General features: G+C 43.1%; 1 protein-coding gene across 7 annotated transcripts in view; it reads left to right on the forward strand.

Moving 5' to 3' along the window:
* The first annotated feature begins 3,859 nt into the window (after positions 1-3,859).
* PIKFYVE (phosphoinositide kinase, FYVE-type zinc finger containing) overlaps positions 3,860-27,014 on the forward strand; it is a 99,504-nt gene continuing 76,349 nt past the window's right edge. For 4 of the 7 annotated variants that reach the window (XM_048869275.2, XM_048869277.2, XM_048869278.2 and 1 more), the window contains exons 1-7: positions 3,860-3,973; positions 6,989-7,170; positions 8,851-9,021; positions 14,204-14,322; positions 17,212-17,383; positions 18,248-18,455; positions 21,014-21,103. In XM_048869275.2, the coding sequence (XP_048725232.1) occupies positions 6,999-7,170; positions 8,851-9,021; positions 14,204-14,322; positions 17,212-17,383; positions 18,248-18,455; positions 21,014-21,103 (932 nt within the window). In that variant the 5' untranslated portion in view covers positions 3,860-3,973; positions 6,989-6,998. Of the gene's footprint in view, positions 3,974-6,988; positions 7,171-8,850; positions 9,022-13,291; positions 13,355-14,203; positions 14,353-17,211; positions 17,384-18,247; positions 18,456-21,013; positions 21,104-27,014 lie in introns of those variants that run through there. The other 3 variants (XM_048869276.2, XM_075118115.1, XM_048869280.2) reach the window with 3 other exon arrangements.

Here is a 27,014-nt window from a genome sequence, read left to right on the forward strand (position 1 = left end):
CTCCCTCCGGTGCCCAGGGGGGGAAAGGGCTCTGGGTGCTGGGAGAGCCGGCATTGCTGCTCACTCCCCCCGGGAACGCTGCTCCTCTGGGGTGCTGTGGGGGGTGGGGGGATCGGGGAGCGACGTGGGGGCTCCCTGCGTCCAGGTCACTTTCCCCACCTGGGCTGCCTGAGGTGAAGGCAGAGAGCGGCAACTCCTGATGCTGGACCCGCAGCCCAGCCCGGATGGGGAAAGTGACCTGGATGCGCTGGAGCACTTGGTGTTGCTCCTCGTTTTCCCCCCTTACTGCCCCTTAGGAGGGTGAGCAGTAGCTGTGTTGCATCACCATTTGCCTCCCCCTTACTCCCCTGGGAGGAAGCAGGGAGAAATCTGGGAGCTCCCCGCCCCCAGTGCAGCACTCCCCTGCCAGCCAGGAGCAGTTTTTGACTCCACATGGGTAGTGTGCACCTCTGCACTACTGCACAGCACCCCCTTGATTATGGCACCCCGGGCGGTCGCCCAGGTGGCCCACCCCTAAGGCCGGCCTTGGAGAGACAGCGGGGGGGAGGAGGAAGGAGAAGAGAAGGGAAGGGAGGTAGAGGAAAGGTGGGAGCAGAGGGAAGGGGGAGGCAGCAGTGGGAAGAAGGGAGGCCAAGGCAGGCAGATGCTCCCACAAAGGTTATACATTTACTCAGGTGAGGCTGAGGTCCCGCCAAGGTTTTGTATCCCCATGGGTTACCAGCCAAGCCCCTCAACCCCTCCATTTCAGACCATAGCCCTGTGGTCCTGTGTCGGGCTGTAGGGCAGGGGTAGTCAATTATTTTTTGGCAAGGTTCAAATTCTTGGTCAAGGTCCAGACTCCAGAGAAAAGAAAACAAATCATAATGATAAGTAAATAAAAAGCATCTAGCGGTCTGGATTTGGCCCCATGGTCCACCTATTGACTATCCCCTACAGCAGGGATAGTCAATCAGACCCCTACAGCAGGGATAGTCAATCAGACCCCAACATCAGTTTTCAGTGTCTAGCCCTCCCTTTCACAGCTCTGCCCACAACCCAGCTTTCATTCCTTCCTATCCCTCCTCTCACTCACTTTTCTCTGCTGGGGCCTCCTGTCAACCTGCTCCCTTTGGGCCAGAATCATCTCTGTACAGACCTTGGCACAGGGGTTGAGAGGAGGTGAATTGTCTCCCCCATGTCTTGGGGCTGCTGGGGGTTGGGCCAGTGCATGGTGCAGGTTAGGATAGCTCTGAAGGCAGCCGTAACTCATGCCACCACCCGCTTGAGCTTTGCATTAGCTGGGGAATCATTGGGCTGTAGAAATGCCTTGGCTGTGCCAACTCACACCCTGGTTTGCCCCAACACAGACCCTATGGCAATAGCTCTTGCAAGAAGAGAGGCAGAGTCAGTGTGAATCTGTCAGGGAGATCTCTGTGCCACGGGCATTCCCCAGAAAGGCGCTGGTGTAATGTGGCCACAGGGCACTGGTGAATGTGCATTTTCCAACCTTATTCTACTTGCATCTTCAGGCTGTCCTCTGCTACTAAAACAGTGCACTGAACAGAGAATTAGTGTTGGTAAAATCCTTTGAGAATGTCAGACAAAAGATGCTGTCGTGCAAGATATTAAGACAATAGTAGCGGATACAAAATTATAGTTTTCCTCCCAAAAAGTAAATCCCTGACCCTGCAGACACCTGCACACATGATCTATTGAGTTCAAAGAGACTTCTGGTGCTTAAAGTTAAATGCAGTAGCAGTCTCCTTTGGTTGAAGGAACAGACACACAATTGGTCAATTCAGTCCTCAGTTTAAGAGTATTCGTGGCAGCATCCAGGCGTGTCTCTTTCTAACATCTCTGGTTGGCTAGAAGGCTCCATCCCATGCTGGAGAATGATGATCTGGCCTCACTCATTCACACTTTCATCATTTCTCAGTTGAATTACAACAATGCCGTGTACCTGAGCATGAAGCCTCAGCACATGGGAAACTCCAACTGGTACAGAATGCTGCAGCAAGTCTCCTCAGCCATTCAGGCTACCATGAACACATAGGCCCTGTCCCCCACTCTCTATCCTGGCTTCCCATAGAATATTGAGAATCCAGTTCAAGGTCTTGGTGTTTATTTTCAAGGCACTCCTGGCCTGGGCCCAGGATATCTAATAGACTGCCGAACTCTGGGATGAAGACTGTGACTGAGAACTTTACTCCTTTGGCACAGGGGAATGGTCTATAAAAAACAGCAATGCTTGTCAGTGCAGGAGACAGAGCTTTCTCTGTGGGGTGGCCTGAGGCTGTGGAATGAACTCCCTCAGGAACCTCACAAACCTCACCACACCCCAGTGCAAGGTGCACTTCTTTGATCTTCTCTAACATAAATGTATACTAAAAAAACACCCAACCAAACAAAAACCACAACTACTACCACTAACAAAAATACCTTACCAAGACAACTAGCTGTACAAAATTCTCCCCCTGGGCCATGGAGGAGAGAATAAATATGTGAGAGATGTTAGTCACATTATTTAAAGGCAAAGTGCTACAACTGGAAGGTGCTCAAATGCTACAGAGGTCATCACACAGTATAAGGACCTCTATAGAATAGAAGAGGAGAAGTACTTGCAGGAAAAGGAACTTAATTTTCAAGAATTTAAACAAACGCCATTGCCCCCCAATTCCCCAAAAAAGAGAAAAAGAAAGCATTCCAGTGCTGTTCAGCTTATGATGTTTACACATTCTGTGGCTTTGACACTGGAGGTTATATGTCTGCAGAAGACTGATTCCTCTTGTTTAATTTAGGGGTTGTGGGACTTGCACAGTGTATAGTCATTTACACGTGTCCAAAGTAGATGAGGAGGGAAGTGAGATTTGGTTGCATTTTGGCACCCACTATGTACAGGTGTGAATAACTATACAAGACAGCAGACTGTCAGGTCCTGCATACACCAGGGGTGGGATTTTGAAACAATGTCCAGTGTTGGCTCAACTGTGCTATCATTGGAAACCATCAGAATGTCAATGTTGAATTTAGGGAGAGCCGAGTTATGCCGACGCTAAGAACTTTTGAAAATCCCATCCTCTGACTATGCTTGAAATATTAATCACACATTTCACTCACATTTTGACTAGAAAAGGATGAATTCTTTGCAATAATTTCATGGTTCTCCTTCCCCTCACAGTTTTCAAACCAGGTGCAAAAGTGAACGGGGTTTTGGAGCATAGATGGAATCTAAATTGCAAGGATTTGAACATCCCGCACTCAATCTCCCCCCTCTCCTCCCATTCTAGGTTACTCCTTTGCTAACAGAGTTTGTAAATGCGTGTGAGTGTTTGCTTAATAAAATCTGCCTGGTGAAGTTCACAATTCATTTACAGAGAGCTATAGACATGGACCCATGCATGGACCCTTCCCTTTTGAATCCTAGATAAAAGCTGAGTCGATCATGTGTCAATGCTGGTGTAAGAGGAAACACTGCAGGCTGGAGGGCTCAGCTCGATCCCTCTTAACCTGCCCCGGCCCAAATGCAGGACCGCCACAAAGACCCAAAAGGAGGCACCCCCAACATTTACTCGTGCAGGAAAATTAAAATGCAGTGGGGTTCACCGCTCCTCTGCCCACCTCCGCTCCATTATGCTTCCTCCTGGCGCCAACGATCTGCAGCAACCCAAGTGCGGGGTGCGCGCAAGGACAAGGCAGGGATCTCTGGGGCCAGCACGCGCGAGGGACTTTGGCCAGCCTCCCGCTCTGAGGCGGCAAAAGCTGGGCGGCCCCTGGGTGGATTGCTCTGCCGCTCGATTGCCGCGGCCTGGTTGCCCTCGGCTGTCGATTGGTTCGGGCTCGTGGAGGCCGGTTGCTAGGAGGGGGCGGCCCGAGAGACGGGAAGCGGACACGGGGGGGGGGGTTGATGGTGAAGACTCAAGACGCGCCCCGGCCGCTATGAGAGGTGCTCCCCGCGCGGCGGCGGCCTGAGGCAGCGGGGCGGCGGCGGGATAAGGTACGGGGCGCCCGGTCCCGGGCGGGGGCGCTGTCCACCCCCCCCCCCCCCACGGGAGTCCCGGCGGGGGCGCTGTCGTGTCTTGCGTCCTGGCGGCAAGGAAAGCGCCTCCCCGGCGATCAAAGGCTTGCTGGTGCCTTAGGGGCCCGTACTCCCGCACGGGAGCTAGTGGAAGTTGGGGTGCCTTTAAAGCTAGGGACACCCCCAGCCCCCAAAACCCTGCGCCAGGAAACGTCGTGCAGGGAGCCTGCTGGCTTTGTGCGGGAAGCTGGGCGGTGATCTCTGGAGTCCGAGTATCGCCCCTGCTTCTCTTCCCTCCCCCCGGACCCCCCCCCCCATAACTATGCACATGAGTATTTTTGGACTTTTTTGTCCCCCTGTATTACGCTTGAGGCTGAAGGGAGCCCCTCTGCTTACAAGAAAACTCGGAGACCAAGAAGAAGGTTTCAGAGGAGCAGCCGTGTTAGTCTGTATCCGCAAAAAGAAAAGGAGGACTTGTGGCACCTTAGAGACTAACCAATTCATTTGAGCATAAGCTTTCGTGAGCTACAGCTCACTTCATCGGATGCATTTGTAGCTCCTAAGCTTGTCTCTTTCACCAATAGAAGTTGGGCCAGTAAAAGATATTACCTCACTCCCTCCTTGTCTCTCAAAAAACATTACCTTTTATACAAACTGCATCTCACAATGCTCTCTAAAACCAAGTGATGCAAAGACAGCAGTGACTGCTGGCAGCAGGAACTGAATTATGTGCAATATAAAAGAGGGGAGGGGGAAAATGTTTACCTTCCTGTGACAAGGTTGTGATGGCAACCAATAGACTTCCAGGATAGTCAAAGGTGATATTCTATAACTAATCTGGAAGTGTTTGATACAGTTTAAAGACTAGTAAAATTAAGATTACTTTGCCTTTAAACCTGGAATACATGTAATGGATTACAAGTAATACCAGAATAACAAGAAAGCAATTGGTTAAGTGCATTTATTGACCTGTTACACCATAATGTCTCTGAGCTGTTTTAACCAATAATTTGGTATCCTGTCTGATCTGTATTATAGACAGTCACAATATTTACATATCCATGCATTTTAAAAATGCATGAAGACATAGGTAAGGCAGTGTAGTAGCTGATTTACATAACACTGTGTTTGTTATAGATGAGGCATATGGACAAAATTTGACCATAGCTAAAGTCACTTTAGATTATCTTCCTGGCTCCACAGGGAGAGCCATGATCTGTTTTTCTTTCTACTCTGTTGATTGGTATCTGTTTTCTTTCTACTCTGTTGATTGTGCCTCTTGACTGTGTAGTTTCTGAACCAAGTACAAGTGAGCAACTATTTCCATCTGTTTCTTGAGGATGTGGGGGGAGCAGAGAAGAATGTCTGATGGAATCCTTGACCTAGGAGAAGTGGACTATTGTGCAGGAAGGGTGAATATATTTGCTTACCAATTGCTTCTGAAACTAAATAGAAGAGTTTTATTATCATCTAACTTAATGGCAAATATCCTTTTTCTTCCTCCAGCCCTTTTGATTAGGCACAGAATCCAGCCATTGTTCTTATGGAGTAAAATATTTCCCTGTCAGATTTTGTATTGCTTAGTTCTGAAGATAAATGACTTGGGTCCACTTACCTTGCTTAATTAAAACATTCAGGTGATGAGACAGGGCTCTCCCCCCCCTCTTTCCCCCCTTAAGGCCTCTGATGGCCTTGTTCTGATAAAACAAAACTATGTGTTTGTCTTGTATTGCAGTATGAAGAAAGGGAGAAAAGTGTGTATGTTTGAGATGAGGGAAGGGTTACTCCGCTATAGAGGTAGCAGTTGTTGAGCTGGCTAACCGTCCAGATACACTTTTGATAGAAACCATCATGTGGAGAGCTTAACTAAGTGATGATTTTTGGAGAAATCATTACCTGCCCATTATTTAATTTGCTGTGGCATGCAGTACCAGAGAGAAAAGAGTTGAAATAGCCACTAAAAGTAATCCTCTTGAAAATGCTGTTTAAATTTGACAAGACTGGCCCAGATCCCTCACAGGTGTTTAGGCACCTAACTCCAGTTGACTTTAATGGAAGTCTAAAGGAGCCTAGATACCTTTGAGGATGTGGGCCTCTGTGCCTGTATTGTGGAATCTGTGTGGCAGAGTTTCATGAGGCTTCTGTGATGCAAAGCCACTAGAACAGTAGAGGGGGTGTTACAGTCTAGGACTGAGGTACCTCAGTCTTCTTGTAAAACCTGGAAATGATTACTCTCTCCCTTCAAAAGAGAGGCAAGAAAACAATCCTAGAACAGCAAAAGAAATCGAAGTGTGAAACAAAGCTTGGAGGATCTTCCACACTCCCTGCAATAAGGGCTAATCTTACCACACAAACTAGCAAGAAAAAGCAAACCAAGAACTTGCTTGATTTCCTTGCAAAGATACCTTTGCATATGTATGTTCTTTTTTTATTTGTCAGCTCTGTCTGAAGATAAGGAAGTTCTGAAAGAGTTGCATATGATCTGTGTCTAATCTCATGAACCACAGCTTTGGCCACTGCTCTAACTAGTTACACTCCAATGAACATCCGTCTTTCCACTGACTTTTTCCCTCCATGGCAAGATATCTTACTCATTGAACAGTAACTTGATTTTCCAGTTCTGCTCTTTTTGGCATTAGAAGCTCTATCTCCTTAGAGTTCTAAGCTACCCATAAAACAATTTGTGATCCTAATTTCTATTTCCTTATTGGTGCCTGACCTGTGTAGTTCTTGAATTCAACTGTTACTTCTAGTTCTTCCTCCTAAGAATATGAAGTCAAAACACAGCCTCTCTGCAAAGATCATAACTTCCTCTTGACAGGTAAAAAAGCCATTCTCTGTGGACCAACAACCAAGGTGTGTAATCAGAACAGTGCAGAGCCCACTTTTGGTATCCCATTTCACAGGTCTTCCAGCTGACTGGATGTTGCTTTTGCTTTATCACATTCAGGTTTGTAAAACGTGTGTATATAATACACTTAAATTCTTTTCCAGGACACATGAGATGGCCACAGATGACAGACAATCTCCAACACTGGACTGTGTCAGTGATCTGCCCCGCTCTCCGAGCAGTCCCTCTCATCTCACTCATTTCAAACCATTGACTCCTGATCAAGATGAGCCTCCTTTTAAATCTGCCTACAGCTCCTTTGTAAACCTCTTTCGTTTTGGCAAAGGTAAACACTCGTTATGAAGCAATAGCTATTAATTGTGCCTAAATGTCTTCCTTCCAAGTTAATGCATAACTAGTATTTTGAACTATGATACTTCATGAGATGAGGGCATGGTTTCAGACTGCCAGCCAGCTAAATGAATGATTAGGAAGGCTCCTATGAGAGTTTTTGTTTTACTTTAGTAGAATATCTGAGCTGGATTCACTCTCTGGCAAGGTGGTAAAACCTTGGTCATGGGATTAAGTCTGCCAGGAGTGGAAAATGTAGAAATGTGCGTTTCTTGCAACCTCTGATCTACCCAGATTGAGAGCTGGCAGCAGCCAGCGATGGGTGGGGACTAGCTGGTGGGGAAATGCATTAATAAGTCTCCTTCAGCAGGGCTTCTATGGAGTCCTAGTAGGAATGTAAAGATCACCTCCCTATAAGAAATTCCCAGGGATGGAAGCAGCCTACCACTGCCTGCCCTCATCAGTGAGATGAGCATTTTTGGTTCAAATTCTACCCCTGGCCTTGCCTTTCTCTATTGCCCATCCCCTGTGAATCTGGCACCATGTCTGTGGTCTCCAAATGGTGAAGTTTCAATAACGCACATGGGGAACTGCTTCTTGAAGTGTATTTTTAAAGGCTAATGCGATCCTCCAATGCATAAACAGAGAATCTCAGGTAGGAGTAGGGAGGTTATTTTACCTCTCTGTTTTGCACAGGTGTGGCTGCTGCTGGAATATTGTGTCAAGTTCTGGTATTTGCCGTTCAAGAAGCATGTTGATAAACTGCAGAGTGTTCAGAGGAGAGCCACAAGAATGAGTAAAGGATTAGAAAAAAATGCCTTAGAGTGATAGACTTAAGGAGGTCAATCTATTTAGCTTTCCAAAGAGAAGAGTAAGGGGTGCCTTGATTACAGTCTATAAATACTTAAGTGGGGAGCAAATCTGTAATAATAGACTCTTCAGTTTAGTAGAGAAAGGTCTAACTTGATCCAATGGTTGGGTGTTGAAGTTACGTGGGGTTTTTTGAGTAAAAACAAGCTTGTGCAAAACTTTGGGCCAAACTTGACATGCCAGTGTGAATTTTAACACTAAAAATTGAGCAGGTTAATTTGAGTTGTATCAGATAAGTATGGCCAGGATCACGAAATGTTTAAAGGGTGGAAATTCTGCTGAAATAAATAAGACACAACATGAGTATGTTACTCAAACCAGCAAGATCAGCTTAGCTATATTCAAACTTCTATTTGAAGAAGGTGACTTACTAATAAGAGGCTCTATTCATGTTAAATATGTTGCCACGGTACTCAAAAAATTGGCTTTCAAATCAATCCAAAAGATCTATCTTCCAAAAGACAGGCTGGTAGCAAGAGCAATTCATACATGATTATTATGTGGAAGAATTACACTTGTTGTAATTTGTCTTTGCAATTCTTTCTTCATGAAGAGACTACTTGTGAAATGAGAAAGTGTAGAACCTGTCTTGGTTCCTGCCCTGAAGAGCCTCCTAGTTCTGTGTTTGTACAATGCCTGGCACAATGGGAGCCTTGATCCCTGTTGCATCCCCTAGGCACTGCAATATTACAAATAATAATTCAAATGAACTATCTATAAAACTTCTTTAGCTTTAAACTTGCTTGTGGTGCTAGTTTTTTCCTTCACTTTAGAACTGTTGGTTTCTTGCTGTTCTTAAACTTAGATGATGGTAGACTTTCATCTCCTGCAGAGAGTGGCCAGGGCGAGCAGCAGGCGCTGAGTGGGACTTGGTCCAGTCCTCAGCATACCTCAAGGGCACAGTCTCTGAGGTCCCCTGTTCCATACAAAAAGCAGCTTACTGGGGAGCTACAACGTAGAGCTTCTACAACCTTAGGTAACGTGTGCCTAATTTTAATATTGTTTGCTGTATTTTACATGGGTGCTGTCTAATCCTGGGAGGGAGGTACTACTCCCACTTTTCAAGTGGGGAAACTAAGGTAAACAGCATTTCAGTGACTTCCCCAAGGCAAGAACAGGGATTAAAACTTGGGAAATTCCTGGCTCTGCTTGCCAATTAGGCTACATAACCTTCTGTTTAAGGTGCAACTTCTCCTCCTCATGAGCATGTCTGCTTTTCTCTCAAGACACCATAGTAACTTGACCAGCACAGCTTTTTATTATCATTATTGACAAAATGTTATCTTGCTCAAGTAAGGCTGGCAGAAACTCCTAGGTCAAAAATGTTGAGTCGTCTCTACTTAGCCTGGGTTGCATTTTTGGACAAAAGTGTAAGTGCCTAATTATTCTGCTGAAATTAAGAAAACAGAACTGACACCTCAAAATGAATTGTAGGGCTCAGTCCTAACAAGACAAAACATGGTCCTTCTGGTTTCAGACAACCCTTAATATTCATTTGTTGCATCTTTGAGGAGGAGGAGATGCAACGGGTACTTGCAGAAAGTGCTTTAAGTGCCTGATCTAGTGATGCTACTCATACGCCATACTGAATCGCTTCTAGCCAGCTATCTGAAATGCGTTTACCACTGCTGGAATCTGCCATTGTGTAACTGCTGAGCCAGTACCTTGATGGCAGCCCTCCAAAGAACAGAGGTGCTGCAGCAAATGGTGGTGGTTCATTCATGATGTGGCATTGACAATCCTTCTGATTCCTACTAAAGGAACGCCTCAGCGTGGAGCTAGAGTACTGTACTGTCAGGAATGATCTCTCATGGGACATGGAACCAGGTCTTGACAGCTTGTGGCTATTAAGGTTCCCTGGCACCCTCCAGAAGAGTAGAGGTGTCTAATTCTGGCAGAATTCCAATGTTGGTAGCCACCATTTTATCTACCTTAGTCCCACATGATGTTCCAGTTGGATATATTCATTTTCATTCTCTGTGCTTTGTAGTAGTATTGCTTGTGCTATTTAACTGCTCTTATGTTTTGGGGTAGGTGAAGTAATTGCTGTTTTTGAGAAATTTTGAGAACTTTAGAAATTCTCAGGCATCCAACCTATCCAATAGGCTGGACGCGTTGTGTGTGAGGAGAGGAGGAGGCGGCCTTGGGTTTTGGCTTCTGCTGGAAGTAAGCTGCCACACAATAGTCTCATTGAGGTTGACTTACCTTAGTCTCATTGAGGTTGACTTACTACTGCATTACTCCATTGAAATGCACTGAGTTACCTGGAATTAAACTGGAGTAAACTGAGGCAAGACTAGAGTTACAGAGATATAATGGGCCTGATTCACATCTAAGTGCTTCACTACACAAGCACTTTCTGCGTGGCAAGCAGAGGTGTACATTTGCCTTGCACTAGCCTGCGGCGCACTAGCTGTGTGTGTGTGTGTGGACGCTGCTGATGTGCCCTAAAAGTTCCTGGATGTGCACTTATGTAGCTCTTATCATCAGGGTTCACACAGTTAGTGTGTGGCATTGCTGCAGCCTTATACTTACCACGTGACAAGCTACTGTGTCTGCATAGACATGCCGAACTTCACACTTCTTCCCGGCGACTTGCTGGTTACCTCTAGAAAGAAGTACATATTCAAATTCTGTTTATAATGCCATCGTGTATTCCAATACATGGCCTGATATCTTGTTGCATAGCTCACAAGTCTGGTAAAATGTAACCACAGGGATAAAACAAGAACTGTGCAATAAGGGTGTAAACGATCAGGATTTTTTCTTTGAAAGGATATTGTGAAGTCTCTCCCGCTTTCCCATATTCTTCTTGAAGGTTTTTTTGTTGTTGTTGGTTTTTTTAAGTCTCTTCCCCCTCCTCAGGATCAATTTCCTCCTTTACCATGTGCTCTTTCTGCCTTTCTTAAGGTGCTGACACTAACATGTTTAAAGGAGTCTTGTGTTCAGGTTTACATCTGTCTCTGGAACTTATGGCAGGGCTTCCGAAAACACTGGGTAGACTTCCCCTTCTTTTGTTTACAAATGTAAGTAAAGTACTTGGGCAGATGTACAAAGATATTTAGGGGGATGAAAAATGCTGACAGGTGTCTGGTGGGGATTTACAAAATCACATAAGTTGCCAAATTTCCATTCCCTTCAATGGTGCATAACTTGCTTATATGCTCTTCAAATCGAACAAGACACCTTTTTGGTATCTTTAGCCCCCTAAATACTTCTGTGAATTTGGCCCCTCACCTTTAGGTGTTGTAATGTTATAAAGATAATTATAACAGGTATTAGTATGAAGTAGACTATTTAATCCTTTCATAGACAATTAAAACCTGACCTAAATAAGCAGGTAAACTGAGGTGCAAAGAGGCTAAATTACTTCCAAAGCCCTTACTGAGCTGATGGTAGAGGTAGAAATAGAACCTGTGAGTCCCCATTTCAACCCCTGTTCTAACTCTGTGAAATTGATAGTCCTATAAATCTGGGGATAGTATTTGTTAGCTAACTACTGTTGTAATTCCAGAGAAGGAGCAGAAATTACTGTCTTAAAAACTTTTTTAGCAACAAAGTGGTAAGCTGAAAGCGAAGCTCACGCTTGAAATCTGGACTGTTTTCTACTTATAGTGGTATAGTAATATTAAAGCTAGATTTGCCCCAAAATATTAATTACCTTTTTACTTAACTGCTATTACATAAATGGAATTGAGAAGATACAGTTGGATGCCATGCTTTCTGAAGATACATTTGCTGGGTGTAGCCAAAATGATCAGCCTTGAGATTTTTAGGCCTGATTCTGTTGTCCTGCCCTTCATGTAACCATTGCACAAATGTAAATGATTACACAGGGTGTGGGGCGAAGGAGGGGAAGAGGCATTAGTATCTCTCATATAGAAGCAATGGACTCAAACTGCTTCTGTTGGAGTTAGAATATACATCTGTGTGCCAAGTTCCATGGTCCAAATTGCACCAAGGCAGCATGACCCAGAGCTAATGTCATGAGTCTACTATCCACTTTGAGTAGGTCTTCATAAGCTGTCCAGCTGAAGTATCGGCATTTAATATTAATAGCATTTCTAGCTTGTTACTCAAACATGCTCAGTAACGCTATTTGTGTTAGATGGCTGTAACAGAGAAAGCAGGTAATGGGGTGTGGCAAGTGCATGAACTGGGAGTAAAGGAAAGCAGAGATCACCTGGGAGGAACTGACTAAAAACCATAGCAGAGAGACTGCATCCAACTAGATTCTGTTCATGTTGTTCACAATGCACTCAGTTCTGCAAAGCCAGTCGCAGGAGAGACTCATGCAGGGGAAGTGAGACTTGACTGATATTAAAATTGGGTCAATGTCTCTTAAATGACTTAACACTGTTTCCTCTGTTGGTGGTACACACACTTGAATGAGCCCCGTATGTGTCCCCATTTATCCTTTTGACCTGTTAGTTTTTTAAATCTAACTTTTACTCTAACTAGTATATAGTTAGCTATGTAAATAGAAAGTTTCACTAACCTTCTTGTCCTGTCTTGCAATACGCTTACATAATTTAAACATTCTTATTTCCTGAAACCATTTGTTTAAAAAGAGCTTTGACTGGTACTGGCACAACAAATGGTACGATAGGCTGGTTTATGTGGAAGTTTTGATACCTCTGATAGCAGAGATAATTTAAGTAACACTTATGTCACTAGATCACATGCCCATCTGGAAGTTGAAGTATTTACTTTCCAGGCTGTTCTGCAGAATACTGGGAATACTCTGCTGGAAACAGGGAAGAGATCTTAAGATTTAAAGTAGTAAAGATATTTATGCTCATTTGAAATCCTACATTCACTTAAATCTTGTTAAAATATCAGACTCAAATACTATAGACATACTCCAAAATAACACTCAGTTTGGCCTTTAAATTCCAGGTGGTTAAAGGTGTAACAAGATCTGAACACTTGTTGGAATCTTTTTTAAAAAACATTTTGGTCTTGTTACAGGTCTGTAGTGGCTGTGTGGACAAATCTCTAAATGTTTTCTTGCATCTGGCTGATCAACAAATTTTCTAGGAATGAGGTCATTCAATAGATTCCTAGTAGATATTTTTAGTTCACTGGGGTGCTTTAAAGACAAGGATTCTTCTATCACCACCCCAAAAGTCAGAACCCTAATTTTTACTGCACAGCAACAGTTAACTAATGCGCTCTTGCCTGTGCAGTCAGCGTTCCTGCTGACATCAGAGATATATAAAGCCGTAAACAAAAAGCAGCCATGTCTATTTTCTCTGTACTAGAGGGAGCAAAATAAAATGCTTGTCAGATGGAGAGCGAGGAGGCTGGTAAGAAACTTTAAGCTGTTTTGAAAAGCAAACAATGTAGAGAAGTAGCACTCTCTTTCAAAACTTTGCTATGGAATATTAAACCGGAAAAAAATGCATTCCGTAATACCAAGGTGAATCCTGTTGTAAACGTTTTGAAGAGACTGACCCTTTATTGCATCCTAAATGTCAATGATTTAATTTCATGTTTGTAACCAAGTAGTAGGTGAAACTAATTGCAACAAACAGAAAAACGATGGAGAAAAGTGGCTTAAGTTTAACTATAAATATAGCTATTATGATCACGCTGGTGAAGTGAAACCTGTGGATGCACTTCTTTTTATTATTGGATCTGGCCGTTTCAATGGAGACTCTCAGCTGTGTCCTGGGATTTGCATGAATAGTTATTGCTGTTTTGAAATAGTCTTGAATTAAGTCTTTATATACAGTACAGGACTGAATTCAAGTTCTCTGCTGCAATCTGGTGATTATTAGTGCTTTAGAAGATATTCTAAAATGAGACTTCCATTGTATAAGAATTTGCATTTCTCTTTTTAGAAAACACTGGATGAGAACTACCACTTGTTTTGAGCAGTGATGCCTATTTAAGTTCTTAGATTCTATGGTATTATACTAGAGGGAACAGATACGTGGTTATATAAAAATTCAAGCTACTTTGAATGCAGATTACTACTGACTCTGTATCTGACATAAGGCAGCTCTTTTTTAAAAAAGTAAAGATGCAAATTCTAACTTCCTAAACTACATACCCAGGGAACTCTTCTCTTTTTCCAACGGCATGTTGCGTTATATGGCACAAACATTTCTATAGTGCCTTCGATGGTGACGATAAGTTTCTCTCCCCTTCAGACACACGAAGGAAAGTGGAACCTTCTCTCAGTGGCCATGATCCTCGGACAGCTGTTCAGCTTAGAAGTCTCAGCACGGTCTTAAAACGTCTCAAAGAAATAATGGAAGGGAAAAGCCAGGTACTACATCAAGGGTTTTAAGTGAGTTAGGTCAGTCAAAGCATATAGAAATTAAAATGTTAAAGGGTTCTGTGTTGTTGTTGTGTTCCATGTTTTGCCAATGGAAAAGAGCAAAACCTTATGAAGTTCTACTGAATGCTAGTAACACCCCCCACCCCCCCAACCAAGAGAACAGAGTATGAATAAACTTGCTATATTTGAGTGGGGAACAGGAAGAAATTCAAACTGGTGAAGTCAATTTTTGATATAAATTGCTTGCCGTTTTTTGTTTTTTTTTCCTATTGAATTACTTACTAGATTAGAGTTTCCAGAACTTTCAGAGCAGGATGACCTCATTCCTCCCTTTCTATAATATTTCATGATGTCGCTCCCCAAGATCTAACCATGAGCACATGATATCTTGTAATTGTAGCAATAGCAGCTAATTCTGAAGTTCTGGAAATCTAACTTTAGTTTCAAATGAAGTAACAGCACTTTAAATACAATCACATCAAACTGAGTGTAACAAGCTGGGAATATTTGCCTGAAACACTCCACCATATTAGCAGGTGTTGATCCTGCTGGGAAAAAGTTAAATGGATTCTGTTGACTTAGCTCTACCTCCCTTCATATCCCAGTGGGGTTGGCTGTCTGGAGACGTTCTCTGTTGTGAGCAGAGCAGACCTAACAGGAATAGCCAAGCCTGGGGACAAGGTATGAGCAGGCAGTAGTGTATCTTCATTAACAATAAAACGGGGAAGGGGTGAAACTAGGTGGTTTTTAGCATGTAGGCTGTATTCGAGCAGATTGGATGCAACCTTTGTGCTGACAAAAGATGTTCCATGTGATGATTAACTGGGGACGAGCAGGCTGAAGTCCTTCTCTTCAACAGACAATTGTGATGCTTTGTTTTTTTTCTCACCATCATGAAGTAGTTACCTGATTAGTAAAGGTACAGGGATAAAACTGAGAGAGGAATTTTCAAGGTCTTTGCAGAGACAGGAACTCAGCAGATTTTGGCTGGCTAGAGGTTCTGTGGCAGGGTCTTGTCACAGACTTTGCAGTGGCTCTGTCAGCGTCTTGAATGGAGAAGTTGGATCTACATTTTATTCCTCCATTATCAGGAAAGAGGGCCTGCAGCTGGTTCTGAAGTTCCTGATCAGGACCTCCATTCCTTTGAAGTCTGAAACAAAAATAAAAGGATCAGAGTAATTTCCTCTTGGGTAGACCAATTTTCAAACCTCCTGAGGAATGCTGTTACCCTGTTATGGATGCTCTGGCCAGGGAGGAATGCACATGGCTAGAAAAGTTGAACTCTCTTTTTAAATTACCCAAATACATCAATTAGGTAGACCTAAGCATGCCACTCAAGATGAATTACTGGAGATGTCAGCAAGGAGAAGTTGATTTATCATTTGGGGAGACCTGTGCTGTTCTTCATCAGAAGAGATGAAATATTGCATTGGCACAAGATTCTCTTTGCTTCAGTGAAGAAAGGGGTTTGGGCTCCCCTTCACTAACATGTTATTACAGGGTACTACATAAAGTCAAGAATCCACTGTTGATAACTCTTCAGAGTTCAATGCCAGCAGCTTTAGAAGGACCTGATACAGCTTTTCAGGCATTTCCCAAACTCTTGGAAGATTAGGTCATCACAGTCAAGCTCTTGCTGATGTGACCCAATGAAGCCATGAGATGTTTTATGTGATCCTTGTAGATCCTTGCTTGCAGGCTGCAATTACATGTAATCACCATGGCAACATCTGAACAAACTGCAATAATAATCTCTCTGAATGTGGAGATCTTCAGCTGCTGTGTGAAATGACTCAAACAAGCATTCTCTTATTGTGGGTCCTGGTACAACTCTACTATAGAGCACATTGTCTTTGTCTGAAACACACATCAGACGCTAAAAGACCTTGCACTAGCGCATGCAGCACCAGAGACACTGACTCAGTCAAAGCTGCTTTTGGGGCACCCTCTGCTGTGTCGCAAATATATTGCAAAGCAGTCTCGTTTGACAAAGACACTTCAGTATGGTAGCCACTTCAGGTCCTGCACATTCTGAAACAATGTGTCTTCTGTATAGGACATAAGTGTCTTCAGGGGTGTGTGATCAAGATCCTGCAGGCCAAAGGGCATTTGTATCGACATTTCTAGGTTTTTTTTTAAATCGAATCTTGATGTTTAAATCCTTTTGCCCAAGGTTTGTTGGGGTGATATCAGTCACTGATCAGAAATGTTACAATATTTAGTGAACATTGAAGACCGCATGTATTGAGCAGCCACTTCAGAACGTATTTGTTTCAGATGAGTCAGTGACAAAAGCATTCTGTATATTAGACGTCTTATTTCTGTATTAACTCTTCCTGATTTTGTCCTTGGAACAACTTGCCACTGTCACATCCCAAAAAAATCAGTTTTGCCAAATCACCCTCAGCCAGAACTGAACTCTTGCAATGATCATTATACTCAGTGGGAGTCATGTAATAGACAGACCAAATTATTAGTGTCCCTTATATATGTGTACACACACATCAGCTTTATTACCTCACTAGCTGAGGGCCTGACATATAGTAGGGATGAGCAGGGGAAGGAAAATAAATCAATATTTCTTGTGCTCATTGAAGTCTTACCTACAGATCGTGAGCTTTTGATTGTTGAAACATTTTCTTAATGGACCAGCCAAATCAAGAATTTGATCAGGATCATTCAGTTTAGTTCTGTGGCTAAGAACTTGATCAATCATTTTATTTATGACCTTGTGACTCTTTACAGTGCTGCATCAAATCTATGAACTATCCTATTTTTATAAATATGTCCAGCTTCACTTTTTTTTCACTGACTGCTTGTGTAGCAGCAAGGAGCATAGAATACTGTCTCATTTCTCTAATATGACTTCCGTTGTAGGATAGTGATTTAAAGCAGTACTGGATGCCAGACAGCCAGTGTAAAGAATGTTATGACTGTAGCGAGAAATTCACCACCTTCCGACGCAGACACCACTGTCGGCTGTGTGGGCAGATCTTCTGTAGCCGATGCTGCAACCAGGAAATCCCTGGAAAGTTTATGGGTTACACAGGTATGCTCTTTTTATTTGTGCCTGGTGCATCTATGTATTAAGAATTGATGTTTTTCAGGTATCTAATGCACTCAGAATACTGGTCACTAAAGAATTAAGGGGCCCAATTTTTAACAATTCATCTAAAAAGCCACACTAACAAGGTAAAGGCAAACTACAAACCCAGAATGCAATAATACATTTGTGCCCACAGCCATGTGTAACAAAATAGAAAGCGGCTGTTAAAATTTTCCAAAGTACCTCAGTGACTTGGGAGTGCAAATCGTTTTGATTTCCAGTGAGCCTAGGGCTGACAAATCACTGAAGTGCTTTGGAAAACTTCATTAGATAAGAAAAGGGTGAATCATCTGAAAAGGATGAAGAAGCAAAGAAAGATGACCATTGTCTAGCAGACATGTCAACATGATGAAGTATGTTCACAAATAAAACTTGCGTTCTTAAAATGGCAGAATATGCATTCACTCAATTCCACAAATTCATTTTACTTACAAAATTTTCAGTATTAAACTCTGAACTCTGAAGTCTAGAAACAAGTGAGAGACAGCTTGTCCCCAACTGGTCTGTAATCCTTCACTTACTACTACCACTCCATAATTTTGGTAGCATGTAAACTTTTTTGGGGTGGTACCTGGATCTACATGAAACACATGCTTAACTTTTGAACTTGGAGAATTTCCTTGTGTGGTTAGGATTTTATTTTTTTCTTCAAATGAGCCCCAGAAACTCAAGTTAGTGCACAAGTCCTGAAACAGCGAAGCCCTGCTTTGACAGATTTTATGAGACTCTCCCAAGCATGGCACTTCTCCTGTACACTTTTTGCTCCATCTCACTGGTTTACGCTCCTCCTGCTTCCTTTTGCTACAGGAGATCTCCGAGCTTGCACTTACTGCCGCAAAATAGCTTTAAGCTATGCACACTCCACAGACAGTAACTCCATTGGGGAAGACTTAAATGCTCTGTCTGATTCTACCTGTTGTGTATCTGTACTGGAACCTGGGGAGCCGCGCACACCTGTTGGGAGTAGAAAAGCTAGCCGAAATATCTTTCTGGAGGAGGATCTTACTTGGCAAAGGTATGAAATGGCTTCATATTACTTTGGTTAGGGATCAGAATCTCAGCCACGCTACCAGATTGTCATCTGTTTAGGTGAGGAAGTTGGACCACTACAAGATATTACCTCACCCATGTAGGCTCAGGCTGTTAGTTTGCCTCTGATAATTTAGGCTTATCTTCTATAAAAGACCTGAACCCTGCACTTGGTTCTAACTTTCTCCTTCAGTGGTGAGAAGAGATTGGGCAATTCCCAGAGGAATTACTGGCCCCATCTTAGTGAGGCAGTTGGCATTTGGAATAATAGACCCTTTAAAACTAGACTGGAGCTGGAAGCTGGTAATGTGAATAGGAGCATTCACTGTAACAGTGTAGGCTTGCGGCTTCATAGAGATGGAAGCGATTGCTGTTCTTGTTCCACCACTGGTGAGTCAGGCTTCAGTTCAGTAAAGTGTTGGCTTGCTGATTGTCAGAATTAGGAATGGTAGACTCAAAAAATGCTCTCTGGGCCAATACTGATGAAATTGGCAGACAGTAATTGTCTGCAGAAAGAGTCAAACCCCTGGTATGAGGCTGCAGGGACAACTTGAGGGGCTCTTTTATCTCTGTCAAAAGCGCCAAAGCTCTCCCTAGTGGTCTTAGATAAAAGAAAATTACTAAGAGGAAAGGAAAACAGTCTTGTCTTATACAGCACTTAAGCCACAGCATGATATTGACTCTCACTGATCTTGATTAGTGTGAGAAGAACCCAAATATGTTCCAGGACTGCAAGGTCAGGATAAAACTATATTAAAAGAGGACTCCAATCGCGCTTGCTTTGTAACCAGAAGAGTACTATAAGTGGCAATGTGTAACTTCTCTAGGGGCAAGAGTTGGATTTTTTTCTATGTATGCTAGTGGTTAATGCTCTGCTGGCAATATGAGAGCTCAGAAAACAGCTGTCTTCAGAGAATACTGATTTTCACTTCAACTTCCCTTCAGCGTGTGCTAACAACTAGAATGACAGTATTCTGGATAAGCTGTCTTTAGGTCTAAAAGATCTAGTGTTTGAAGAGATTCTGTCAAGGTGAAGGATTCTTTGTCTTGGATCACTTCTTAAATGTTAAGACAGTCTATAAATTAATACTCCATGTAGGCAGTTTGCTAACCATCTCTAACCTAGTACCTGAGGACACTACGTAAATTCCTTTGCTAAGTATTTACAGTGTAGGTCTCAGCTTTTTATTAAAAACAAACTAGTATTTTTAAAGTGTCTGATAGAAGTGCTGTCCAGGGAATCTGAATTGTAGAACAGTGCGTTCTGTGGCACGCTCACAAAGACATCTGTTACTTTTCAGGTGTATGAGAATGCTGCAAAAACACTAACTTTTGAGACCACCTGATCTGCCTTTATAGCTTTTTCTCCACTTCCATGCTGTCTTTAGCCGGGGAGTGCAACACATCCCAAGTAGGATGATGGTGCGTGGAAAGCATTTGCATCTTTATTCTTGGGAGTCTTAATATAGCCTTGGAGGAAAGGTTCTTCTGAGGCTTGAAAGACTGGTATCTCTGGAGATGGCATAATTATCAGTGTTGTAGGGAAATTGGCTAAATGAGCATGGTGTTATGGTTTTTTGAAGAAGCTAGCTTGTTTTTGTTTCTCCCCCTCCCGCCAGATTAGGCTTAAAATTCATTAGTAAGGGAGTACACGCTGAGAGTCTTAATCAAACTTCTTAACAGTACCTGCAGTAGAAACTTGGCAAACTAAACTCAGCTTTGCAATTAAAGCAGAACGTAATTTGTGTTTGTAAGCCATGAGATTCTTCATGCTAGGTGTAGGCTGCTTAAAGAGAATATTGAAAAGAAGCTGCAGCTCTGTCTTTTCACAGAGTAACAAGAACTCAAGTCTGCTACTATTCTACTGTATTTGAGGAGAAAAATGTCTTCTCTCTAAACTATACAAACTCTTTAGAGCAGCTAGAAAAACCTTTATGGGGCAGAGCTGCTGTATTTATTCAGACCACCCAAAAGCATGCTAAGGTGCTGAATAGAAAAAGACACTGCCCTTGCGCTGAACAGCTGCTAATTCAAGTGATAGGGCAAGATGGATAAAGGTGAGTAAAGGAGGACAAAGGTTATATTGATAAGAGAGGGCTACTGAGGCTTGTGCATGCGTTATGGTGATAGCTACTGATAAAGAACATAGCTATGTGGATGGGCTCTAGATATTTAAGGTAACGAATTTCTTGGACTGGGGGAATGTCGTGAAGGAGGAAGGGCAAGGAGTATCCGGTACTAGTGCTACCAAGTGGGTGGGAGGTGGGTTAAGGAGAGGCACAGCAATGCAGGAGGGGATGAGGATGAAGACTAGGTGAGGAGTTGTGTATTTTGAAAGACGCTGGCAGTGGAGTCCGAAAGGAGAACACCATACCAGTCTTTTGTACAGCTGTCCTTGGGCTGATGTTATGAAGGATGTTTCCCCTGTGCTCTGACTACTTATCAAATCATGTTGTTATCCTAAATAGTGTTGGTTTTAACTGGGACCGTTTTCAGTGCTTCTTTGTAATGGTGGTTGTCTTAACAGAGCTCTGTTCTTTGCAGTCTGATTCACCCAGACACTTCAACTACCACACTGTCAACACGCCTTGTGTCTGTACAGGAGGATCCGGGGAAGTCTCCTGCTCGAAACAGGTAAATTACCACATGTGTGTGTATCTGTTGAAGATCTCTCTTCCTAATCACAATACCATGCATCATGAATATGGAACAAATGTGATTTGGTAAAATCTTCTCTTGATCAGTTCTGAACCTGTGTCCTGGTGTAATGAGGGGACCACTGTACTACTCAAGGTGCAATCTGTTGGTTGAGATGTGAGATTAAAATCCCATTCACTTGTGGTCATTGAAGAACCCAAATGTCTTTGCTTTCAGTAATTATACAATGCCAAATATATTTAAGTATTCTAATGTACAGCTAAACATACTTCCTACTAAGTTTAGTCTTGGTGACTAAACAAGCAAGACTAATAATAGGGTTGGGGAGGAAAAAGGACCAGGAATACAGTAAGACTGTACTGTTACTCTAGTTCGGTAGTGTGGCTGTTTTGATGGTACCATGAAAACTGGATTGGGTGTTCCATTGGAACACAATGAAAGGAAAGCATGGAAACAGGTTTGTGAGGGGCTGGGTGAGGAGACTGTGGTTATGTCCTAAAGGCCAAGATTGGGAAGAGGTGAGAGGAAATTGAAAGCTTTTGAGTGCAGGAGAAATGGTGTAAGTAGAAAGGTGGAAAAATGAGCTCTAATGAGGGGAGGTTGAGAGGTAACAGAAGGAAGAATTGGGGTAACAAGGGCAAGAGATGCTGTACTGAATTGATTGGTTCACTTTTAACTTCGCCTGTGTCACTGGGCTGCTAAAACCAAGGCTATCGACTCAGGCTGCTTGGAGTAGCATCTGGGTGCATGCCTCCTTTATTCATTAGCATCTCTTGTAAGAGAAGCCATGTTAGCCCTCTTGTCCTGGCTGAATTCCAATTTGGGTCACTAACTTGTGCACTGAGTTCCCCTGGCAGATTCAACTGGAGAAATCTCTCCTGACCTCAACAGCTGTGTTCATTCTTTGTGTACTTTTGGAACTCGGTAGGCAAATTCTGTTCAGGCTGCTTTTGAGAGAACTGAGCTTAGACTATTCCTTGGATTTTTAGTTCGTTACTTGTTTGAAGTGTTGGAGCATGCACTAAAGCTGTAGGAATTCTTTTTCTTACATCTGCTGCTGGCTGAACTGAATAGCCTTGTTCCTTTTCTCACTTCACGATTCCCACACCTGATCTTGTATAAAAGTAGTTAAACTTCCAGGGGCCAAAGTAGATTTTAATAAATGTAAAAACTTAATAATCAGCTGCAGTTTTTTTTCTGAAGCTTTTGTCTAAATGAGCTTTATGATGGGGAATCCCTTGCCAGAATGTAGTCATTTTTGATACCTTACATTTGTTTGGTGGTGCTACATAACTGGTTCCTACCCCAAAGAGCTTCCAGTTGTAACTGCCAAATCTAGGACACAAACACAAGGAGAGAACATGATGGCTAGGACAAAGATAATGAGGGTCTTAATACTGTTAAAGAAGTTTCAGAGAGTTGGTATTGTCCTCTAGAAAGATCACTGGGTGTCACCAATGTACTCCGTATTACACAAATGCAGAGCATGGTCTCTGTTAGCTCTTCAAGACTATCTAAGGAGACCTGGGCAGAACAAGTTAAGATAACGGAGGTGGACAGGGGAAAATGGAGGGCCTGCCTGGTTTACAAGGAGATTATGTGGCTACTTTATCTTTATCTCATATCTTGGTAGGTCAGTTCCTCCTCTTTTGTGCTCCACTGAAACTTCAAAACAAAGGAACAGTGGAGGGAAGTGGGGTTGAGGGACTAGATATAGGCGATAAAGAGGGGAGGAGGGTGACAAGCCTATAAATTAGTACCAACAATCAATGATGGATTGGCAAACAGAGAAGGAAGTCCAGAGTTAAAGCTCAATGCTGAATGACTGTAAAATCATCAAGAAGCTGCTAGGGCCATGAAGCTACTCTCCCTCTACTCCCAGTACCTGCTGGAGAAGGTGGGGCTTAGAGGGCTGTTCCCAGAAGGCTCAGACTGGCTGGCTCCTTATGTGCAGTAGGAGTGTCCTGAGCAATGCCTGACTGACCCAATTTGCAGCTGCAGCAGTTCAGTCTAACAGTTACTAATAACCTTTTTTGAATGGCTCTCTGACCTTAGAATCGGTCCTTAAATGTTCATTTAGGGAAATGCAGAGTGATGATGTAAAGCCACCCCTGTCTCTGAATCCTGAGAATTTTGCCAAAGTCAGCATCCCAGCCAATGAGACTCTCTTGGCATCTGTAGCTTTGGGTCATGCAACAGAGACTGTATGCTTTCTTTTGGCAGACTATGAATTCTGATAGTGCTTAACATTTAATGTGTTAAAAGGACTGTGTGGACATCTCCAGCTAAGCAAACAAACCTCCCCATCCCTTTAAGAAGGCTATTCTGTCACTGCTGTAGGAAGTAAAAGGATTAAAAATCCCAGATAAAGTTCAGCAAAACCTGTATTGGGATAGGTATTAGAGGGGACTCTCACTTACTGGATCTCATTAGAACTCCAGCGTATAGCAAACTAAGTGGAATAGTTATGGAATTAACTTTTAAAGTGTTGGGGAGGGCATGATGGGGGAGGCTTTTGGGACTGATCTTGGATGGCTGGTTAACTGCTTTATGTGCACTAAAAGCCCTGTGACGTTACAATTCAGAGATTTTAGGTTCAGTACTGAATAGATTTTACAGGCCACTTCTTATAATAGACACTTAAATCTTTGAGGACAATGGTTCATTCAGTGGGTTTGATAGCAAAAAGCCACCAACAAACTGCTAGTGGTTCTCCCCCCCCCCCCCCCCGGCCCAAAACACAGTGTAGTTTTTTCTGATTATGCCAACTTGATCTCAGTCTTACACAAAACCTATCCCTTTAATGGGAGGAATCAATGTGTAAGTGAACAGTAAAATATTTTTAAAGTGACTTAAGAAAAAATGGTGTAACTGGGGAATACTGGAGTAAGGGCTATAAAACCACAATCAACTCGTTAGAGATACGATACAAAGATCTAGAAAAGCCATGTCTACACTCTTACCTTTTCAAAGGTATCCTAGTGAATGAGAGTTGACTGTCATGATATTTTTGAAAGCCTTGGCAAGAGTAACGGCTAAATGTCAGGCACTTAAAGATCTGATTATTTTTTTTATTTCAGCTGTAACTTCCACTGAGTAGGTGTAACTTCTGCCGCTTCCATTGAGTAGGTGTGCAGCTGTATTCTGCCCAGAGCCAGGAAGGTTTCCAGGGTTGAAGTATCCTAAATGCTTAGTCTTAGTGGAATAGTTACGAAGAGCCAGTGCTCGCTCCCTGTGGCATTTGCTTGCTTATTTGCTTTGTTTAACGTTTTGCCATTTCTCACTCTGTTCTGATGGTAGCCCATTTTGAGGAGGGGTCTGTTCATTGCCCCTCCCTTTGACAGTTTTTTCTTTAGAGCCACTTCACATCAAAAATACCCATATTCTGCTCTCTCTCTTTCATACCATATCCCAGCCACCTCAATCAGGGATGAACCCAGACCCAAAAGCAGTGTACAGGCTTTGAGATCTCCTCTGAGGGTCTGAAGAGGCAATCTCACTTTTTTGTGACAGGTTTCAGAGTGGTAGCCGTGTTAGTCTGTATCAGCAAAAAGAACGAGGAGTATTTGTGGCACCTTAGAGACTAACAAATTTAGTTGGACATAAGCTTTTGTGGGCTAAAACCCTCTTCATCGGATGCATGCAGTGCAAAATACAGTAGGAAGATATATATAATATGTACAGAGAACATGAAAAAAGGTTATTGCCATACCAACTCTTAATGAGACTAATCAATTAAGGTAGGCTTTATCAACAGGAGGAAAAAAACTTTTGTAGTGGTAATCAGGATGGCCCATTTCAAACAGTTGACAAGAAGGTGTGAGTAACAGTAGGGGAAAAATTAGCATGGGGAAATAGTTTTTAGTTTGTGTAATGACTCATCCACTCCCAGTCTTTATTCAAGCCTAATTTAATGGTGTCCAGTTCGCAAATTAATTCCAGTTCTGCTGTTTCTCGTTGGAGTCTGTTTTTTGAAGTTTTTTCTGTTGTTGAAGAATTGTGACTTTTAGGTCTGCAACTGAGTGTCCAGGGAGGTTGAAGTGTTCTCGGGCTGGTTTTTGAATATTATAATTCTTGACGTCTGATATGTGTCCATTTAGTCTTTTCCGTAGAGACTGTCCGATTTGGCCAGTGTACATGGCAGAGGGACATTGCTGGCACATGATGGCGTATATCACATTGGTAGATGTGCAGGTGAATGAGCCCTTGATGGCGTGGCTGATGTGATTAGGTCCTACGATGGTGTCCCTTGAATAAATATGTGGACAGAGTTGGCAATGGGCTTTGTTGCAAGGATAGGTTCCTGGGTTAGTGTGTGTTGTGTGGTGCTGGTGAGTATTTGCTTCAGGTTGGGGGGCTGTCTGTAAGCAAGGACTGGCCTCTCTCCCAAGATCTGTGAGAGTGAGGGATCGTCCTTCAGGATAGGTTGTAGATCCTTGATGATGCGCTGGAGAGGTTTTAGTTGGGGGCTGAAGGTGAGGGTTAGTGGTGTTCTGTTATTTTCTTTGTTGGGCCTGTCCTGTAGTAGGTGACTTCTGGGTACTCTTCTGGCTCTGTCAATCTGTTTCTTCGCTTCAGTAGGTGGGTATTGTAGTTGTAAGAATGCTTGATAGAGATCTTGTAGGTGTTTGTCTTTGTCTGAGGGGTTGGAGCAAATGCGGGTGTATCTTAGAGCTTGGCTGTAGACAATGGATCGTGTGATGTGGTTTGGACGAAAGCTGGAGGCATGGAGGTAAGTATAGCAGTCAGTAGGTTTCTGGTATAGGGTGGTGTTTGTGACCATCGCTTACTAGCGCTGTAGTGTCCAGGAAGTGGATCTCTTGTGTGGACTGGTCTAGGCTGAGGTTGATGGTGGGATGGAAATTGTTGAAATCATGGTGGAATTCCTCAAGTGCTTCTTTTCCATGGGTCCAGATGATGAAAATGTCATCAATATAGCGCAAGTAGAGTAGGGGCATTGCGGGATGAGAGCTGAGGAAGCGTTGTTGTAAGTCAGCCGTAAAAATGTTGGCATACTGTGGGGCCATGCGGGTACCCATAGCAGTGCCGCTGACTTGAAGGTATATGTTGTCCCCAAATGTGAAATAGTTACGGGTGAGGAGAAAGTCATGGAGTTCAGCCACCAGGTTTGCCGTGATATTATTGGGAATACTGTTCCTGATGGCTTGTAGTCCATCTTTGTGTGGAATGTTGGTGTAGAGGGCTTCTACATCTATAGTGGCCAGGATGGTGTTTTCTGGAAGATCACCAATGGATTGTAGTTTGCTCAGGAAGTCAGTGGTGTCTCGAAGGTAGCTGGGAGTGCTGGTAGCGTAGGGCCTGAGGAGAGAATCTACATAGCCAGACAGTCCTGCTGTCAGGGTGCCAATGCCTGAGATGATGGGGCGTTCAGGATTTCCAGGTTTATGGATCTTGGGTAGCAGGTAGAATACCCCTGGTCAGGGTTCTAGGCATGTGTCTGTGTAGATTTGTTTTTTTGTGTGTTCTGTAGATCAAACTATTTTCTTCTAACAGTCGGAACTGATCAGAGTCTGGTATAAAGTCCTTGTGTAGATATGCTCCCTCTAACCCCTAGGTATTTATGACTTTGCTGAGAATATCTCTAAACTTTCCAGAGTTCATTAGTTACTCAGTCATTTCCCTAAAAAGTTATTAAATAGGCTTTCAGACTACATAGTTAAAAATGGCATCAGGTCCCAAAAATGCCTGACACGTTAATTAAATGCATGCTCTCTCTGCAATGCACTGTGGCATTTTCAGTAGAATGACAGCGAATTAATAATCAACTGTGCTAGCCATGCTCTGTTTTGAGGGGTATTAAGGCTACCTTTTGCACTTATCTCCTAATTGTCTCTTGCATTGAACAGGCAAATATAGCTAATTGCCT

Source organism: Caretta caretta, chromosome 11, assembly GCF_965140235.1.
Source record: "Caretta caretta isolate rCarCar2 chromosome 11, rCarCar1.hap1, whole genome shotgun sequence".
NCBI classification, from domain to species: Eukaryota; Metazoa; Chordata; order Testudines; family Cheloniidae; genus Caretta; species Caretta caretta.